Source organism: Diabrotica undecimpunctata, chromosome 2 (assembly GCF_040954645.1).
Source record: "Diabrotica undecimpunctata isolate CICGRU chromosome 2, icDiaUnde3, whole genome shotgun sequence".
Classification (NCBI taxonomy): domain Eukaryota; kingdom Metazoa; phylum Arthropoda; class Insecta; order Coleoptera; family Chrysomelidae; genus Diabrotica; species Diabrotica undecimpunctata.
Genome location: NC_092804.1, coordinates 19,550,900 through 19,571,122, shown reverse-complemented (window position 1 = coordinate 19,571,122; position 20,223 = coordinate 19,550,900). Strand labels below are relative to the sequence as shown.

General features: G+C 33.7%; 2 protein-coding genes across 2 annotated transcripts in view; one reads left to right on the top strand and one right to left on the bottom strand.

Moving 5' to 3' along the window:
* The window catches only part of oaf (BRICHOS-like domain-containing protein out at first), a 788,141-nt gene that overhangs the window by 639,843 nt on the left and 128,075 nt on the right, over window positions 1-20,223 (bottom strand). The gene's annotated exons all lie outside the window — the stretch shown is intronic.
* LOC140433223 (juvenile hormone acid O-methyltransferase-like) lies at window positions 15,935-19,993 on the top strand. Its single transcript, XM_072521263.1, has 3 exons — window positions 15,935-16,343; window positions 16,893-17,164; window positions 19,652-19,993. The coding sequence occupies exons 1-3, from the start codon at window positions 15,985-15,987 to the stop codon at window positions 19,834-19,836; spliced, it is 816 nt and encodes a 271-aa protein (XP_072377364.1). The 5' UTR covers window positions 15,935-15,984; the 3' UTR covers window positions 19,837-19,993.

Genomic DNA, 20,223 nt, shown 5'->3' with positions numbered 1-20,223 from the left:
ATCAGCAAAAACACAGAAACACAGAACGCCGGAAGATTCCCAATTTAAGTAATTTTATATTAATTTTTTTAATTTAACTTTTGAAAACATTGATTGATTCTAAAATCTATCAAAAAATGTAATTGTCAATTTTGAAATGTTATATTAACAACGGCAAGGCTAGGGATCTTGACTGTTATGATCATATCATGCAAAATAAAGTATTTGAAAGCTCGAATGTCAGAACTGACAATCAGCATCTACAAAACTTTTCCTTCAATCTCACCAGCTGATTGTGACATGACACAAATCCGTTTGTGTCATGTCCTCGGTAGTATAGTAGTCAGTATCCTTGCCTGTCACGCGGGAGACCGGGCTTCGATTCCCAGTCGGGGAGGACTTTTTTATTAATAATATTACATGATAAATTAAACATATGCGTAAGTAGAAAAGTTATGTATAGTACTGTCATTTTTAAATACTTATGAATATTGCATTTTAATTTGTATTGTATTATTATATTGAATTATGTTGCAGTGTATTGTATTGTATTTTTATATTAATAACAAAAGAAACAATGAATTTTATTGCAGAGTATGTGTAAAAAAATTTTAGCATTCAACTCCTTTCATACATATATGAAAATAAAAATATACATTTTTATCAAAATATTGATTCAATCCTTCATTTACTATACTCCTATTACAGGTCAAATGTTGTTTATTAATTGTTAGTAAGTTGTCATTAATTCTGCTTCTCTTTCTGCTATGTGTTACCTATAGCATTACATATGTAATGATTGTGCAGATTGACTCCCAAATAAATTTATAACTGCGAATGCGTGTATAGAAGTGTAACTTCTACCGGCAGTCCCACTGGACTGCCACACCCGTTTTTAAATTTAAGGATCACTTTAAAACTTAAAGCGATTCCTTTTGCTGGCTAGAATATTCCGAAAATTTTAAAAGTATAGATTTCCAGAATTTTTTTGGCGATTCAGTAATGGGAAAAGATACTTGCATACATTCAGGTACTTCATTTAGAAGTTCAAATGAATCAATGGAATATATCGTTGGTTTAAGATAAAAAGGAAGGACCATGAAAGATAAAATACCGCGTTTAGTTAAAACAGCAGGTTTTTGTATAATAGTGGTACGAATAAGTAAGAGGTTTGAAAAATATTAACTAAACGAGAAAAGTCTTTATTCACATTTTTTGCTATAACTGGAATTCTTTATAGATTTCGGGTGTCATTCAAAGGTTAAATATTTTCACCGCTGAGAGGAGGTGACACTCGCCCCTGGGGCAAAAGCACAAATAGTAATATATAATTTTCTTTTTTTGACATGTTCCCTATGCGTATTTTTAATTTCTTGTCATTCAAAGCAATTCTTTAAAATTCTAAGCAAAAACCGTGAAAGAATGGACTCAAAATCATTAATTTGGAAGAGACAGCCACTTTTTTAAATGTCAAACTAAAATATAATTTGTGGTTAATTAATAATAATATACTGTTAATATTAATTAATATATAATAATTATATAAATATATAAAAAGAAAATTCAAAATTTTCACTCTTCAGATGCAGCTTACGTTTCACCGAAACATACAATATAAGTTAATATAAAATAAAAACAAGGTTTTGTTTGATGTTACATTATAAGGAATATATTATAATAATGAACACTTGAGCACGTTCCTTCTTCCCATTTGCTGTACCTTAATCACTTCTTGCATAAATAACAATGTTCATCGTGTGCATCTCAAACATTTACAGCAAAAACTAGATGTTAGATCTTATTACGCTTAATTCGTCTCAAGATCTATACTAGCGTATTAATTATTCCGAATTTGCAAGTTCTGTTACATTACTAATTGATAGAAACAACTGGATATCTAGATTCGTACGTGATAACTTAACCGCAGCTGTTTCAAGCCGGAGTCTGTTGAAATGTGATAGTAGAGGAATGATAAAATTACAGACGTGACTCTTTGGCTCTGCGGCGCTAACAATATTACATACAGGGAGTATTGAAAATGCTATAAAAAAAACAACGAGGTCGACAAAGCAAACTAAATAAATGAACTTTCAAACCATTAAATAGATGAGTCCCGGTAAGACTATACCTTTTTAACTACCGAATCCACAGTTTTATACCAAAAAATATAATATTAAAAAGTAAAATAACAAAATAAAACAGGTTAAGAAAGATTTTTCTAACTACAAATTACTACATATTGTTTTCGGTAAAATCGGACCATCATCAGTGAAGTATTTTAAAAGATCATCAGTGATTATAAATGTGGTGTCACGTGGTCGATGTTATAGGATTTCACTGAAAGGAACATATAGATCTCTGCTTGAAAAAGGACATTAGAGTCCAACGGTTGATACCAGCCAACCAGGAGTTAGGTGTGTGCAAAGTTAAGTGTGTGCAATAGTGGACTCTCTATTGTCGGAATTGAAGAAAGGTGTTTACGAACCCTGTTCATAGTTTCGTTTTTGATCTTACTTGATCGTTGCTTATAAAGCCACTTTCCGTCTTCCCAATAACAGATTGAATACATCTATTAGTAACTCCAATGGTGGATATCAAAAGTCTTTCGCACACTCTTTTTTTTCTGATCACGGTTTTCCAAATAAAATGCATGATTATAATCATGGCTTGATGTGTTATCTTTATCTGCATATCGATATGTTGGTTTAATTATAGACATGTGTTCTTTATTGTAACGTGAATTTTTCATCACATTTTAGTATACATGGATTGCAAGATGGACTTAAACTGCCAGCCTGTACAAGATTACTGTCAACATTGGTGTATTTTTGGCCTGAATTTCTAAGAAAATTTCTGACATTTCTTTTCCATTAGTCCGGACTAGCCTTCCTTTTCCTACTTTTAGGTTTATTAATAGTCAAGACTTCTGGTACTTCAGTTTCCACATTTTTTGCAGAGACCTCTGTAAATGTAGACGATACATCATCATCATTCACGTAATGAGGGTTCGCATCAGAACTAAAATGGGTTTATTTCTTGTTTAAACCGGTAGATGTAATCAAAAAATCGTCTTAAGTTTTCTACTAAATCGATTCTTTGGAATTATACATTAAAATAATACTGATACTCTTGCTCGAGATAGAATTAATTCTTTTCTGATAACCCTTTAAATCTGACATTTTTAAAACAATAAATTTATTCCTTCTATTTAATGTGACACAACTCCAAAATTCTCACTGATTCAGTTTGATTATATCTAAAATTGTCTGCTATAGTGGCACAACTATAAACTACTTGTTTGTAGACATTTAAGTAAGTGATAACGATAAATTTGGTGTTTATTATCAATCAAATAATTACAATTCATATCTAAAACTAGCAAAGTTAATTATGCCTAATACATCGTTTTGCGCTAATTGCTCAAAGCTAACTTCTACCTCCGATAGAAAGCTCCAGTGTGATGGCTGTAAGAAACCAATACACATTTCTTGTACGGATCTGTCGGTCGAGGATCGAGTTACGAGGCAAAAAGTACGTGGTATATGTATACTTTGCAATCCATGTACTACAAACATTGGGAATATTACTGAAATCAAGAGTTTACTAGTCGAGTTTAAAGCGGACATTAAGAAGAAAATTGAAAACTTTGATATTAAATTATCTGAATTGAGCAATAAATTAAATCAACTTGATTCTATTACAACAACAGAATTTACCGACAGCATTGTCAATGAAGCAGCTGACCGCATATCTCGTTCCAAAAATTTTTTGGTTAGAAGCGTCCCTGAACCTACAGGGGACGTACAAAATAAAAAAGATCATGATGAGAATAAAATAAATTTAGCCCTAGAAGTCATTGGATGTCAAGAAAGTCCTGTTACATTTTATAGAGTCGGTAAACCAGATCAAAATAAACGTTATCCCCGAATGATAAAAGTGATAATGAGTTCTGAACACCATACTCGAAAAATTCTTCGTAACAAAAATAAACTTTTGGAAAACAAATCTACTGAAACTTATTCTGTTATTGATGACAAGACACCTATGCAGCAACTTCGTTTAAAGGAACTTCGTACTGAGCTTGAAACTCATAAAAATAATGGAGAAAATGACCTTACGATTAAATATGTGAATGGCTGTCCAAAGATAATGAAATTTCGTTCATAATTCTTCTGCACCAAAATTTACGGATTGGCTTCTTATGTATACAAATCTAAACTCACTTATGTCCAAATTTAATGAATTTATAAGTACTGTTCAACTTTTAAAACCTCACATTATTCTTCTAACAGAAACGTGGCTTAATTCTTCTATTCCCGACGCTCTTGTAAACATTGATAATTTCACTATATTTCGTAGAGATAGAGGTACTCGTCGTGGGGGAGGAGTATGCATCTATTTAGCAAATGAAATTACCAATACTTTTTCCATTAGTAATAAAACAATAGACGTACCCGGTATAGAAATTATCCACTTACTTATTACAAATAACTCTTTCATATTTAATATAGTTTGCATATACCGACCTCCGGATACAGTACTTACTCAGGACAATATGCTTATTAACAAACTTGAGGAATTATCATCCCTTGAAAATCTTATTGTTGTTGGAGATTTCAATTTTCCAGACATAAGCTGGCCCATTATTTCCAAAACTGATACTGTCAATTCCCAAAATTTGTTTAGAAACTTTGGCATGAACTCAAATTTATTACAACTGATAACTGAACCTACAAGGTTTAGAGCGAACAATAATCCTTCAATTTTAGACTTATTTTTCACAAATGATGATCAACTAATTTCTACACTTGAAGTGTCCTCTCCTGTGGGTCTTTCTGACCACTCACTTATTACTGCTCACATTCAATTTAGTTTAACACCGCCTTGCAAAAATAATTTCGTAACGTATGCCACTACTGATTTCTTTAATGTAAATTCAGTTTTATCCCAGTTAAACTGGCAATCTATTTTTCTTAATCACTCTGATCCATCGTCAATGTGGGACTCTTTTCTTCATACTGCTATTACAACAATTTCTGATTATACAACCGAACGGCAGCTATACAGAAACCGACTAAAACCTTGGATTAACCTCTCAGCTACCCATTTAATTCGACATAAGCGAAAGCTTTGGCGAAGATATAAACTTACTGGATCCCTTGATGATTTTCTCGCCCACCGTAATTTTTCTAACCGAGTCAAACAATCTTTGCTAAAGTTAAGAACAGAATTTGAAGAATCTATCATTGCTAGTGGTAATAGTAAAAAAGTTTATCGGTACATTCGTACATCTTTATCTTCTAAAGTCTCCATACCGTTACTTCAAAAAGCTGACGGGTCTTTATATTCTTCGAATAACGAATCTTCGGAATGTTTATCGTTATTCTTTTCTCAGGTTTTTACAGATGAACCTAACGATACCATTCCTCAAATAATGTGCCCACGTTTGTCTAAAACTCTTGACAATATATCTTTCACACCGGATGAAATTAAACATCATTTAAGGAAACTACGAAATAATTCATCACCTGGATTAGACGGACTCACCTCTTTTTTCCTCAAACAATGTGCAGAATCTGTAGCCATCCCTATATCTCTTATAATGAATGCTTCTTTTTAATCAAGGTTCTCTCCCCTCGTCCTGAAAATTGGCTTCGGTTACTCCTATATTCAAGAAAGGAAATAAACTCGATTGCAATAACTATCGTCCAATCAGCCTGGTTCCTATTGTCGGCAAGGTCATGGAATCGATTATTTCAGAAGCTATGTCTGAGTTTCTTCTTCAAGAAAATATCATCCCTCACCAACAGCATGGCTTTATCAAAGGTCGTTCAACGATCACAAACTTACTTCATTGTGTAAATGATTGGTCATTATCTTTAAACAATCGGAATCCTGTCGATGTAGTCTACTTAGACTTCTCCAAAGCTTTTGACCGTGTTCCAAAACGTCGATTACTAGCTAAATTGGATCACTATGGTATCCGCGAAAAGTTGAACATTTGGATTGAAGATTTTCTATCCGATAGATACTTCAGGGTTCGTGTTGGGGAAGACCACTCACTAGATAAGCCAGTCAAGAGTGGAGTCCCACAAGGATCAGTACTTGGACCGCTACTATTTTGTGTCTACACTAGTGATCTTCCGCTCATCGTATCCAGTAAGGTTTCCATTTACGCTGATGACACGAAATTATATGTGAATCCAACTATTAACCAACATGTTCTTCAACAAGATCTTGACGCAATATTCAAATGGTCCTCAGAATGGTTACTTCCGCTTAACATTGAAAAATGCGTTGTTTTACATATCGGCAAAAATAACCCATCACTACCGTACTTTATTAATGGACATCCCTTAAACTCGGTAACCTCCCACAATGATCTCGGAGACGTGCAAACTCGAAACTGTTTTTGATCCGTAAATGTTTTACACGTATATATCTAACTGCTGTTAGTAAACTTTACTCAATATACGTTAGACCTATTATTGAGTTTGCCGGACCAGTGTGGAATCCAGATCTCATTCGCGATAAGATCCTACTTGAAAATGTTCAGCGTAAAGCTACAAGACTGGCATTCGGTCGTGTAAGACCTAACTATGAAGATAGATTATCCATGGCTCATCTTACGACATTCGAGCAGCGACGTCTTCGAGGTGATCTAATTATGTCCTTCCGTATTTTAAAACATAACTTTGGGAACCTAAGCACCATATTCACTTTGAATCAAGACGAAAGATTAAGAGGCCATCGATACAAATTGAAAAGGGAACAAACTACTGCAGCAAAGTCCAGGGTGAACTTCTTGCCAAATAGAATCTTTAATATCTGGAATAATTTGGATCAAGACACCATATCGGCAACTAGTGTTAACATCTTTAAAAATAAACTGGATAGTGGTTTATTTTATTTATAGGATTTTTTTTCTTTGACAGCATTATTTATTCATTTATTTATTGTCTCACCATTCAACTTTTGTATGATATACTTAATTGTTTATGTTTGCTTAACTTTATAATTGGTATTAGTTTTATAAGGATGTTTTTTATTTTTGATTTTTGGGCATAATAGGAGCTCGCTCCTCTGCCCTTATTTGTAATATAATAATAATAATAATAACTCAAAATTGCCGGTATTGCATGGAAACTTGATATCGACAGGGTTCGACTTCCACTGCACAACTAAAAAGGGCCAGTACTGCAAGAAACAATTTATCTTAACCGACAACATGTCATAGTGACACAAGTAACGTCTAGCGTACATTACTGTCCACTGTTACATGCAGCCGACGATATGATGGGTTTACTTTGCGCCTGTTCATTTAAGTCTAGTTTATTTATAGTAAAATTTCTCTGGGTCAAAGAAACCTTACAGCATTGTAAAGTTTAGGAAATCGTCGTTCTTTTAATATAATTTTTTTTTATTTTTGATATTGTTAAGCAAATAATTAACACAATTTAAGATTTTAAGTTTTATTATTACAAAAACAGACCAATTATACTACAAAAGTTGAGAAAACGAATCAGAAAAAGTTTGTGGCACAAACCTTTCAGAAGCTGTGTTGGCGTAGCGAATACTAGTGGACCATTCTCTGTCCACGAGTCCCACTAATGTTTAGATTTATAGACCACAAAAGGTGGCCAAAAATCTAGTTGTAGAATCTCACTTGCCGCATTTCCGATCATTTTAAAAAATACAAGTTTCTGATTAATTAACTATCATTTCGGGATATTTTATGATACGTTTGGTTAAACATTTTTCTTGAACTGGATTTTTAGTCAAATTTGTTTCATCGTAGCTATAGATTACATGTGGTGAAATTTTCTCTAAGGACTGCTTTCAATTTTCTGTATAAACCTTCATTTGTTGTTCATTAAGAGCTGCTCTCCTTCTTTTAGTGTTAGTTAAACATCTTAGTTCAATATGGCGCTGTATTAAGTCTTTACCAGAAAGATTATCTTTAAAATGGGTTACTCATCTACCTACTGAAAAGAAATAAAATGTTAAATGTATCTTCCTATTTAAATATGTCCTAGGTATTTGACAAAGTTTCATTTCAGTCAATGGGATCCCAAACTCGCTCATTTGATGACTGCAAGAAACAAATGTCCTTTCTTCTTCAACTGTAAATATAACAGGATAACCTGGTTTGTTTATGCGTTTGTTCTTGAATTTGTTCATAATGGTTCGCTATATTGTACAATTCTAGTTTTTCTGGATTTTAAGTTTTTTTACGTGTAGTCGCCATACCTCCAAGAGCCTTTGACCCTCTTGGCATCATCTTAAAACAATTAAATAAGATAAAAATATTTACCAAGATACTTTGCACCACTTAAATGGATCATAATTTGCATAATTACCATTGTGCAAAGTTTCTCCATGTCAACATGAAATGTGCATGAACACATAAAAAATTCGATTTGCAATAATTTTACTCAAATTGGTTTGTTTCAATTTATACGAAGATAAAACAGTCGTGATATATGAGAATAGGATTGTACTTACATTATGTTATCACATAAGGGGTTCTTTTCAGAGAATTTAAGATTGTTGTGAAGATTAAACATATCGGCTTACGGTTGATGAGAGAAGCCTCTAATGTCATTTCAACAACTATCATATTAAAAGTTATCCGGTGGTTGGCAAAGTAACCTCGTTTTACAGTATACATCCTTATTTGTAGGATTTTCTAATAACCTTGTTTATGTTAGATATATTATATTATTTAAACTTCCTGCTCTCATTATCATGTTTATTTGTTTACCTTATAAAACAGATAAATGCAACCAATTAACACACTTATTTTTTTTCCTTACAAACTTTTTTTGCTTTGTTTGCTTTCCGCATAAAATTTTATAGTTTACACTTAAGTGGTAATTAAAGTTGTAATTTAATAAAACTAATATACTTTATAATACATAATAAACTTGTAAGTATAATGCAAACAACCGATTACGTAAACTTTCCAAACATACAAAATTTGAAAATTAAGGAAAATAAGTAATATGTTCCACTATAATTATTGGATACTGTCGATATATCAACCAGAAAGGATACCGCATTTCATGATATGGCTAATCTGAACAATACACAACGCGTTACAGGTTAACAATGTGTAGATGGTGTATTTCATATATTATCAGCTCACATATACCACCAGGCAAGTAAAAGAGAAATCCTTGGAATAGAATAAACCGTCATTTTTACGTGCCATATCGATTTAACCAAAGCGTTTGACCCATTACTAACACAAGATGTAAAAATCTAATATATAACAAAAGCATACCAGTGGATATTATTAACTCTTATCAGATATCTTCGTCATTTTGGGCACAACTGGGTAAGGAATACACAATTTAAAAGTTTCAAAAAAGTCACAAGCATACTTGAGGCTTTTACAAAACGTGTAGAAAAATGCTATTTTTTTTTAAAGCGTATAACTTTTTTCTGAGATGGCTGGCTGCATGCCTTTTTTTTATTTTGTGTATTTAATCAAAAAATATCACCTTTAAAATGACAAACAACGGTTTTTTCTGTGTTTATGTGTTATAGATTTCTTCGCCTTCCCCCTGTGCGACCGAGAAAACTGACGCAAAGCCGCCCCTTCTTATTGGTTATTCAGGTCCGTGGTCAATAAATCTGGCAAATTACAGAAAGATGCAGGAACTGCTTTGAATCAGTTTTCTCTGTCACAGTGTGCGAATTTATTGTAGCACTCAGTCTATTTGTATTGTATGTATGTCTATGTTCAAAATATATCAAATCAAGGTTTTTTATAGGTTATATATAATCTGAAGTAACTGGGTCCTTTAGGACATTCAAAAATTGGGGGAAACTACTTAAAACCGCCAAAAGCCATGGGTTTCAAGCTTTTTAAGGATTTTCGCGGGTTTAAACATATTATTTAAGATCGATGCAACCTGATTCAATACGTCTCCAATTCATATTCAAAAAATATATAATAAATAATATTTTCAGGCCTTAAAGAAGTAAATATAACCATCGTTCATGCGAAAAAACAGGTTTTCAAGCATTATTCGGGGGTTTTTACTGAATTTGCACAACCTTTTTACCTTTCTACATCATTAAGCGGCATTTTTTTTTTATTTATAAAATAAGACGAAACGATGTATTTCGGGGAGTAAAGGCATTTTGCTTATCTCAACGGGGAGTTCCCTTTCTCTTCGTATTTTGGTCACATAAGTGTCAAATACCGACATCTTTTGGAAGTTTTTCCAAATCATGCACAAACGCCAAGCCGTTAAATATCAGTCGATAAATTGTCGTTTAAGTAGTCTTTTCTACTGTCTGGTGTCCATTCTGATCCGACGATACCAGATACGTATATTTTTTTATGACCATGGATTTATTTTTAATGATAAAAAACTATATACAAGTGATCAGGCATAGGCCTTTTTCTAAACAATGATGATGACGATATTAGTGACCCAACTACAGACAGTGATCATGACAGTCCACCAGAATATGATATTGTGGGTGAAAACCATATTGAAGAAAATAAAGGATTAAACAGTGACCATTTAAGATATCAGCAGCATTTCAGCATTGGGTAGTGATGATGAATAAATTGATAGTTTTCAATAATCATCAAGGTCGCCAACTTATGGTAGAATACAAAGTCATAACATTGTAATGCACCTACTTGGTTTAAAGGCTGTTGCAAAAGACTACCAAAAAAACACCGTATAATGTATAGAACCTTTTAATTGATGATGCACAAATGAAAAAATTAGCGATCTCTCATGTTAGTATAGTAGTACAGCTCTTTTGTTGAGCAGACAGATTTCTTCGAAATAAAAGCATTTTGGACTTTCTTATCTCGTATCTGTCTTTAAATCGAATCATGAGGATGCTGGAGGACTATTTAAGAGATTTAAGATGTCGCTGAAACGACTTTTATGTCTCTTATGGTTTTGTCTCATTGTTTGACAGTTTGGCTACAAGAAATAAGGTACTTAATGGCAAATTGCGTTAGGTATATCAGTAAAATTTAAATTTTTAAGTTTATAGAAAACTCTATAATGGGGTTTATACCAGAAGACAGTTTATCAAAGAGGACTTTGAGAACAAAAAATGTGCGCTGCAATATTTTAGATATACACCTGGCATTCGACAAGAGTAGCACAAGGGAATTTATTTAAAATCAAGAATATCATGCCTAGTCAAATATATCTACTGAAATCATATCTTTCTAATATCTTTGACATTCAACTTAACAATGATGAACGCACCTGCTATTTGATACGTGTAAGAGTACTTAAATTCAGCGTACTAGGCCCTACTTTTCACGACCAAATATACCTTGCATCTTCAAAACACAATTAACAGTGGATCCATCTCAGTGAATGTTAAAGTCAATTGTTTAAACGTTCATTTTCAACATTTCATTAACGTGAAAACCCAACAAATTAACTGGCTCAAGCTCAACATCGTAACCAACATGTGGGTTTGAGCATTGATGTGGAAAGTGATCGATTCTCGAAGTCTTCCATAAAGATATTGGCAATTGGTGGAAATAGGGCATTAGGGCACCAGTTATTTGTCTGTAGAATTAATTTTGGAAGATGAAATACTTATTGGATATGCAACTTTTAAAGAGAGATAAGTGGTATTGATGAATACTCTATTGAGTTTTCAGAATATTAAGGGTTTAGTCTACAGGAATGTTAATAAAAAGTGAACCAGTCATATCTGTCATCATAAGTTTGTTTTTATTAGCTTTGGTACCATCTCAAACATCTAAACCGTATAATATAACACTTTGTACAATACTTCTATAAATATGTTTTTGTTTCTTTTTTGATTGACTTTTGCCAAAGAAAAGGGTTTAATGCTCGTATCATTATTTTATTCTTATTTACTTCCGCTTTGATTTCATTCTCATTATTCCCTTTCTTATTTAAAATTACCCAAGTTAAGGGCAGGTTTTTACATCCTTCATTTTTTCATTTTCTACATCTCAATCAGGTGTTTCGTCTCTGCTCGCTATTAGATAGTCACATTTTACCATATTAATTTTTATGCCAGTGCCGCTCCATATTCTTTTTTTAACTTCCTTATCGTATTGCTCAGATTATTTTCATCTTCCGCGGTCATTATTTGGTTATCAGCAAAGAAGAGTATAAAAAGCTTCCACCGTCATTCCCATGCTTCGGCATTTCCTCACCCATTTCTATAGGGATCTGCTGTCTAGATAAATCTTAAATATGGTAGGTGGTAAATTACATCCTTGCCTCGAACCTTTAGTTGTTGCAGGGCTCTCCTCATAATATTTTTAAGAATACGTAGTAAGAACGAAATTATCTTTCAAATTCGTCATTTTTTTCCACAACTCTGAAATCGGTACGCTACCGTATGCATTTTTTAAGTATATTAAAGTTATATGAGTTTCTCTATTTCTCTGTACTATTCTTTCTACGGCGATTTTCAAAGCAAATAAATTATATATGGTGAATCGTCCAGGTATGAATCCTGTTTGTTCTTAAGGTTGTTTGTTTTTAATTATATACTAATATTAAATCAGTTACCACCGACCTCAACGTCAATCATTCGGTTGTTTCAATTTGGAACTGTATCTTCTGTTTAAGGTCAAATCTACCTCTAATAACTTCTGATTAGTTTTAGCGAAATCGTTGTTTGTCCGCTATACGTTGACTTTCAAAGATAATTGTAATTTTCTTTAGCATTTCGGCAATTTTAGGTTACAGTTTCTGTAAACAATCGATCTTTTTTTTTTAAACCTGGTATCTATTTATCTTTCCACAATATGGCTGATTTATAACCGCATGATTTATGCTTTTAGAATTTGTGGGCAAAATATTCGCGGTGTGGAGGAACATATTCCTCAACGATTTGTCCTACATAGCCAGGAAAGAGGCAATAAATTGAAACCCACATAGCGGTATGGAAATAACGTGTGTTCAGGGGTAATTAACGAGCGAGCCTCAAATAATAGTTTTCGGAGTTTGAAATATTGGTCACATTGGTCAGTGGCATATGAACAGTTAGGCATTTGTCAATAAAAAAGTGTTATGAATGGCTGTTTTTATCATTGTGGGATTTATTTTGAGGCAGGTCCAATTATTAATGTGTTATTAATAATTGATTTATACACTCTGGGCCAAAATTAACCGACCATCTTAAAAATGGGCAATTTTTGATTTCTTATATCTCCTAAACGTGATGTCCGATTTATTAACTGATGACGTGATGTCCAAAATTAACCGACCATCTTAAAAATGAGCAATTTTTAATTTCTTATATCTCCTAAACGTGATGTCCGATTTAAGTAATTTTTTTAATATGTTATAGCCTTATTCCTTGACAATATCTTTATAATAATATTGTTGCTAAACTGGTAAATTTTCATTGTATTCCGGGTGTACGAATCAAACTGTTTTTTTTCCTAAAGTTTGCATCAACCTGTGGAATATTCTAGCATTTGTAGAATATTGAAATTAAATCATAACTATAGCCTCATGCTTTCTCAACATTTTGTTTTTTGATTGATTCGCTTATGTTGGATAATAGAAAAGTTAGGTGCTTTAACAACTAGCCATGTTTTTATCAATTTTTATCTTCGCGGAAGAGAAAAAATAATCTTTTTGAAAAAAAGTCATTTGTTACAGTAAAAATCCAATGAATAAAATCTTCGAAGAAAATTCAAATCATCAATATTTTGGAAATCAAAGTCTAATTGAAAAAAAAATTGCGTATCAATAATGGGTGTTGCCGCCTCTAGCCCTTAGGACTTCTTGGAGCCGGTTTGGCAATCCATTCATGAAAATCTGGATATCAGATTGGGGGATATTGTGCCACTCCTCTACCGCAGCTGTCTTCAGCTCTTCAAATGATGCAGGGGCTGGTACTCTTGCTCTTACCCATCTTTTGATGTTGTCCTAGATATGCTCAATTGGGTTAAGATCGGGACTGTGGGCTGGCCAGGGTAGAACTTGAATCCCGACCTTATTCAGGTACTCACGGGTAGATCTTGCTGTATGGCAACGTGCATTGTCATGCATTAGTCTGAAGTTATCACGAATGAATGGTGCAAAAGGCATGATATCGTCTTGGAGTACTTCTTGCACGTATACTTGGGATTATTGGAGTATATTCCTGCCCCCACATCCCCTGTAATTTTGGATTGATTTGTATACCAGATCTTACACTGTTGGTTATTTTGCTCCTTGTTTTTTCATATATTACTGTCTGAAATAGACACCCTTTATGAATTCTTAAAATTGTATTTTTTCTCATGTGATCATTTTTTTTTTCATTTCTCATTTTTTGTCCTTGTGCCCTGTCATATGCCCTGTACCTTCACTACAAAGTTTTAGTGATTGTTTTATTCTGTAGGCTCTCAATCTTATTTCTCCTTGTATTATCAAATCCAACGGAGGCAGGTCTAGTCAAACCTCCATAGCTGCTGTAAGAGTAGTACGCATGGTACCAGTTACCCCCTAGCCATGCAAGTGTAACTGTTTGAAGTGTCTTAGTCCACCACATCTTCGCTGAGGGTTTGATCACCATGTCCGGTTTTAATTCCCATTTATTCCTATACATACGCCTGACCTTCATACATATCTAGCATTAACAGCAGCACAAAATATATCATCGGTTTTTGAGTTTGAGTTTCAAGAAACACTTAATAGCATAAAAGACTTCACCACGTTCTGACGTCATACAAATACAATTTATTAAAAGCATTTCCATAGTTGTTAAAGAGATTCCACTTTAAATTTTTAACATTACTTGGTCTCAAAAATCAAAAATGATTTCCAAAAATCTGGAAAATGCCCTTGTTATCCCTCAGTTCTTCGTGTAAACTGATGGAAAAATAATGGAAGACCTAGAAACCAAATAACCATGGAACAAGCTGACTATTTCCAGGTAGATCTACAATCTATCAATCTGGAAAACGCTATTCACGAAGTTTTTAAAAATAATTAATCAAAAAATAATGTACGGCGATTTACATAACTAAAGCATTTGATACAGTATGGAAACAGCGTATATTGAGCATTCTAAAAAAGTTGAAATATCAAGGAAATATTTTGTATTACACAAACAATTTTTTAACTCAGAAAACATTTCATGTTCGAGCCCATGGTGCTATATCCCATCCTAGAGAGCAACAAAATGGAATCACACAAAGATCGATTATCAGACCTATTCTATTTTTAATAGCAATAAACGATATACTAAAAATCATTGCATAACTTGTTTAGTGAAAACTATATGTTTATAAGCTGATTCTTTACATAAAAGGCAAGAACGCTAATCATTATGGCGTCAATATTAAAAAAAACACTTAAATTAGTAAATTGGTCACTAAGCACCGGTTTTAGTTTTTGATCTAATAAAAAAAATATAAGTATAATATTTTCAAAAAAACATATCGAAGATACACCAAACCTCACGCTTCATAAAGCTCCTGTTCGGGATCTGAAACAATAAATGGAAATCCACACCATTAAAGGTATCCAGATGAAAGCAAATAATTATTTTCCGTTTACGACCTGGACATACCCAGTTTTCTCATGAACATTTATTTAAGAAGGAAGAACGCTTAATTTGTGATAAGTGCAGTCCACCCTTTACAAAAAACATGTACTAGTGGAAGAGAGTGACAAAGCGTAATTAGCTGTTACCGCTACGTTAATAACCTTATTAGGATAAATCGGGTTTTTGTAAAAGAAAAAAATGTCAAAGATTAAATATTCATATTTAGAGAATTCATATTTTTTTCTCATATCTGTAAAAATTGTTATACACACCTTTCAATATTTATAAGTAATTAAATGCTGACCTTTGCGTTCAAAATAGTTTATCAGTGATTTGGTTCAGAGAGTTCAGGTTTTGTCACTAATATACATAAATTTTGATAAAAAAGAGCTGCAAAACAATAAACAAATATAAGTAGTTTTGTTTAAGCTAAAAATTTAATAGTCTTCCACGGGACATCAGTTCAGTTGTCTTAAAAAAATGATTCCTGAGTTATGGGTAAAGGGAAATTCTTTTAGCCAAAGAATAGCACAACATACATTCGAGAAATATAAACATCTACTAAAATGGAAAAATAATGAAAGTATCCTTGAGTTTGGTGCGGCAGATGGAAAAACTTCAGTCGTGTCAGTTCTACCAGCTTTACCAAAGGATTACAAAGAGTATATTCTCACTGATGTATCACCTAATATGGTAGAATATATGAAGAAAAATCTAAACATACCCAGAAGTAAAATTATGCAACATGATATTGCTACCGTTAACCTTCAAGATGAATTAAAAAACAAGTTTTATAACATTTTTGGGTTATTTGTGATGCACATGGTTCCGAATCCAAGGTGAGATTTTTCTTTCTACTAAATTTTTACAACAAAAGATATCATATTTCTCCTGGTAGTGCCATTTTCAATTAGTGCCTGGTAGTTACAATTTTAATAATCTAGCTTTTTATTTTACCGTTTTTATTCATAGAAAGAATGATTAAAGATTTATTCTTTTTTTCTTGTCATATTATAAATATTCCATATATTTAAGTTCAATTTTTTTATAATCCATATTTGTCACTCAAGTAACAATAGAAACTTCAGACAATATAGAAAAGCACAGGAAATACGGTGGCCGCATGTTGTACTACAATTTTTTTTGTTTGTATCACAATTTTCGTTGTACTACAATGATTTCTTCACTTCCTTAGCCGAGTCTTACCAATTTTGGATTGAGAAAAACGAATATGATGATGAAATTATTTTATTAGCTTCAAGTCAAAAAGTATCGATTCTTGGATGACGAAGTAAAGAAAGTTGTAAACAAAAATTCTCTCCGTTATGCTCTATCGCAACAGCTTAACCTATATATACATTCGTATCTAATTTATATTTTTATTTCAGACAAGGCTTCATTAACATTAACAAAATGCTCAAGCCAGGAGGTCAAGCACTTGTATCATTCGCAGAACGCACACCAATGGATCCTGCTTTCCACAACCTGCTTAAGTATCCAAAATGGTCAAGATATGGAGATATGCTATCACCTCATTACTACAGTGACAACGTAGAAGAATCCTATAAAAAAGATATTGACGCTGCAGGATTCAAATCATACATTTTCCATGTCGAAAAGGATTACAAGGTCTGGTTTGACAGCGAGGAGAGCAGAAGAAGTAAGTATATACCTAACATACTATACGGCGTCTTCTAAAGGTTCAGCAAATTAAGATGATTTCGTTATTACTTAAGGCACAAACGACGAATGGGAAATTATGTCTGGAATTTTGTAGAGAGGAGAATACGGTTACAAAAATTACATAAAACTATTCAAAGATTTTGTTATTGGTTATGTGCACATATAGACATATACAAGATGTACTGATCGTTGTAATACCAGCATAATTTATGATTAAAACATTTTTGAGAACAATTACCGGAGTGGAAATCGAAACATCAAATATTAGATAATTAAAAATTTGATTTTCATCACAATCTTCTTTTTAAGGTGCCGTCTCCATTAATGAAGGTTGGCTACAGCAAATTGCTCTCTATCTTGAGCTGTTCTTAGTATCGAATGTGTGTCCATGCCTGTGCAGTCTCTTATATTCTTCAACCAGGAGCATTTTCTTCTTCCTGGACCTCTTCTTCCTTCCACTTTTCCTTCCATTATCAGTAGTAGGAAGTTGTATTTTTCTGCTCTGTAAATAGGTCCTAGATAACTTGTTTTTCTGGTTTTTTCAATATTTAGGAGTTCTCTCTCAGTCCCCATTTTTCTCAGCACCTCGTTGTTGGTCACGTGCTCTGTCCAAGAGATCTTCACCATCCTTCGAAAAGCCCACATCTCAAAGGCTTCTACACGTTCATGTTTCCACTTCGTATAGCAATATGGAATAAATTAATGTTTTTGCAAATTGGTATCGGATATCCAACGATAAAGTAGAGTTTATTAGGATTTTTTTAATTCTTTGAAAAGCGGACCTAGCATGCTCTATACGAGCACGTATTTCAACTTCTTAGTCAATATCGTTTGTTATACAGCTACCAAGATACTGGAATTTTTGTACGGGTTCTATCTATTTGTTGTAGATATCAATATTAAATGTCGGCATTTGGTGCATGTGTAACGGCCATTACTTTTGTTTTATTTGTGTTTATATTCAGCTCCAAGCTATCTCCCTTTCTGGTTATGGCATTCAAAAGTCGTTGCAAACCCTCAGCACTGTCCGCAAAAATGACGGTGTTGTCTGCGTATCTTAAGTTCACATATTCTCCGTTGATTTGTCTTCCTTCATCAATATTTTCGAAGGCATTATGGAAGATCTTTTCGGAATATATATTAAGCAATAGTGGAGAAAGTACACAGCCCTGGCGAACTCCTGTTTTTATTGACATTTCTGCTGTCATACGGTTGTCTATTTTCTAATAAGGGCATTGTGTTATGGTCTATACCATGTGTTAGGGTTTCTATGAGTTCTGTGTGGTTTACTATACTATATAGTGCATACTATTTCATAATCCTGAGAATATTTACTGTATTGGTTTCTCCTTGCCTTACTTATCCTGTATAATATACAGGATGTCCCCTATCAGACATATGGGACGCGCCGTGTCGGGGTTGAGGACTTCCCCGCTCAGTCTGTCTTATCACAATCACAACCAACAATTGTGGTTTACTCCCATAAAGACATCACATACAAGCATACTACACATTTCAACTGCCAAACCAGTCCTCCGTTCGGCTCGCGGAGATAAGAATACGGCCGAGGCAAGAAGGCCCTGCCTGTCGTAAGAGGCGACTAATAAGTAGGAATAGAGAGGTGGAGAGCCGTCGCTTAAGGTGTCGGATTTGTAGAAACGCACTCGAGACCTTTAGGTGTCACGGTCATCGTTCTACATTCCTAGTATCCGAGACGAGACTCTCGGGGACCACTCTATTCTCACTCCAAGAGAACCAGGCGAGGTTGAACGAGCTGGGCCCGTACACACCTCTTTTGGCTTTACATCACCAATTGTGGTGTCGGTGTCCCGGCACGTACCCGCCTGGAGATTTAAGAGTGGTCGAGGAGAGATCCCCGGCGGCGACCTGTCTACGTGCGAGGTGGAAATTCCTCTGCCTCCGTCACCTATCCGCCCGTGGAAGGGGATAATGGATGGATGAGACAACACAGGTACTACGGTGGAGGTGGAGCCCCACGATGCGTACGTATGCGCATGCGTTGTGCCCCTTCATTTTGGTCTCGGACTCGTAGGGGCAGTGGAGGCGCTAACGGTCGTATGCCGAAAGGCGAGGTAGACCAGGATCCTGCCAAATTTTATTTGGAGGGCACAAAGCTATAGCAATGCCAAACCAGTCTATACAGTTATGACGAAAAAATTGTTATTTTTTACTAACTTGAATGGCATAAATTGCCAAATTTCTACAAGCTTGTATGCCCTTCACGACGATGCCAAGTTCCGTAAAAAGATTCTCCAGATATCCAAAAATTCTGTAATGCTATAAATCTTTTGCTTATTTTATTTGCTGTAGTACGTTTTTATAATATTACATCTTTTCTATCTTATATTTTCTTCTCTTAATACCACACGTCGACAAAATAATGTTAATTTTATCGAACGTTATTTCCAGGTTTCTTTTATTTACTAAATATCGTTTATTCTAGGTGTATTTACCTCAGTCAATAACGTATTGCCGCGGATTCCCGAAGAACTTAGGGATGAATACTTAAGGGATTACCACAAGGAAATAGAAAGTACTGGTCAAATATTGTTTATGGAAAAAGATGGGCAAAACAGACCATATGTAAATAATAAATTAATTGTTGTTGTAATGGCCAAACACGAATAAATGTTAAATTTATAGTAATTCTACGTTTTCTGAAATACGTAGGCTTTTAAATAAAAATTTAAAGAAATTAAAATGTACCATAGGAAATTCTTAACTGGTGAATTATAAAAGTGGTGAATGGAATGGTGAGAAATAAATGTTGAATTGGTAGCAATTTTATGTTTTCTGAAATATTCAGATTTAAAAAAAAAAAAATGGAAAAGTGATTACTTATAGTTGCAGATGATTGTTCATTAATGTTAGGGGTAACAAATGCATTAGATGCTGCACAGACGAGAGAATAAGCTGGTTTCAGTAGTGGATTCAGTACCATAGATCATATTGTAACATTTTAAAATTTCTTGATATATATTGAAATCCCCTCGTATAAGTATTTTCAAACCTTTT